This window comes from Egretta garzetta, unplaced genomic scaffold, assembly GCF_000687185.1.
Source record: "Egretta garzetta isolate BGI_Z169 unplaced genomic scaffold, ASM68718v1 scaffold350, whole genome shotgun sequence".
Taxonomy (NCBI): Eukaryota; Metazoa; Chordata; class Aves; order Pelecaniformes; family Ardeidae; genus Egretta; species Egretta garzetta.
Genome location: NW_009258273.1, coordinates 169,471 through 170,513, shown reverse-complemented (window position 1 = coordinate 170,513; position 1,043 = coordinate 169,471). Strand labels below are relative to the sequence as shown.

At 66.8% G+C, this 1,043-nt stretch overlaps 1 protein-coding gene across 1 annotated transcript; it reads left to right on the top strand.

Moving 5' to 3' along the window:
• The first annotated feature begins 161 nt into the window (after window positions 1–161).
• S100A13 (S100 calcium binding protein A13) lies at window positions 162–641 on the top strand. Its single transcript, XM_009634970.1, has 2 exons — window positions 162–314; window positions 507–641. The coding sequence occupies exons 1-2, from the start codon at window positions 162–164 to the stop codon at window positions 639–641; spliced, it is 288 nt and encodes a 95-aa protein (XP_009633265.1).
• Window positions 642–1,043: the final 402 nt, after the last annotated feature.

The following is a 1,043-nucleotide window of genomic DNA, read 5'->3' as shown; positions in this document are numbered from 1 at the left end:
CTTGCAGGCTGGCTGCACCCTGGGCTGGGGAAGGGGAGAGGGTTCCCTTCTCCTGATTCACCCCCAGCATCCTCTCCCTGCGACCCCCCCTCACGCCTCCGACCCCCCTCTTGGCTCCTCTCCCTGCAGCCCGGGGCCACTGCCGTGCCCCAGCGCCCACCATGGCCACGGGCGAGCTGACCGAGCTGGAGGTGGCCATTGAGAAGATCGTCACCGTCTTCTTCACCTACGCGGAGAAGGAGGGCAAGAAGGGCACGCTGACGGTCGGCGAGTTCAAGGAGCTGGTCCAGGTCCAGCTGCCCAACCTGATGAAGGTGAGGCGAGAGGCAGCCCGTGGGGGGCAGCTGGATCCCCGTGGGTCCCCTCCCCGAGCTGGGGGGGCTGCTCCCGGCACCCTGGGATTTGGAAGCAGGAGGGAGCAGCAGCAGCCCCTGCTCCTACCCCCAGCCCCCAGCCCGCTTGTTGGGGGCCGGGACATGGCCGAGCCTCCCCCATCGTCCCCGCAGGACGTCCCCTCCCTGGAGGAGAAGATGAGCGAGCTGGACGTGAACCATGACGAGGAGCTGAAATTCGGCGAGTACTGGCGGCTGATCTGGGCGCTGGCGAGGGCCATGCGGAGGGAGAAAGCGGGGAAGAAGTGATGGGGCTTGTGGGGAGACTTGGCCAACGCGGAGCTAATAAAAGAGGTTTCCCCGAGCCTGAGCATCGCTGCTGTCCTCGATTTAGCTCTCGATTTGGGCAGCCAATCTCCTTCCCTGCCCGCATCCGCCCGTGCCCGCGCGGTGCCCAGGGACCAGCCCAGCACCACGAGGCGGGGGGACGGGGGGGGTTGGGTCTCGCTCTTTGTTGGGGAACTTGGGATGGATGGGGCCATTCCCAAATCGCCCTTGCCCTTGGGCTGGCTTGCAGGGTGCCACCCTGTGCCCCCACAAACGCCTTCCTGCCGGGATGTGGGGTTGCTTGGTGCAACCCCAATGGGTGGCAGAGATGTGGCTGCGACCAGGGTGGGGCTCGGGAGCATCTCCGGCAGCGATGCCGCGGTA

What these genes read in the sequence shown, in the direction of transcription:
- S100A13 (XM_009634970.1), top strand. Translation starts at nt 162, where the DNA reads ATGGCCACGGGCGAGCTGACCGAGCTGGAGGTGGCCATTGAGAAGATC. An exon ending in AGCTGCCCAACCTGATGAAG is followed by an intron (nt 315 to 506) that starts GTGAGGCGAGAG and finishes TCGTCCCCGCAG; the next exon opens with GACGTCCCCTCCCTGGAGGA.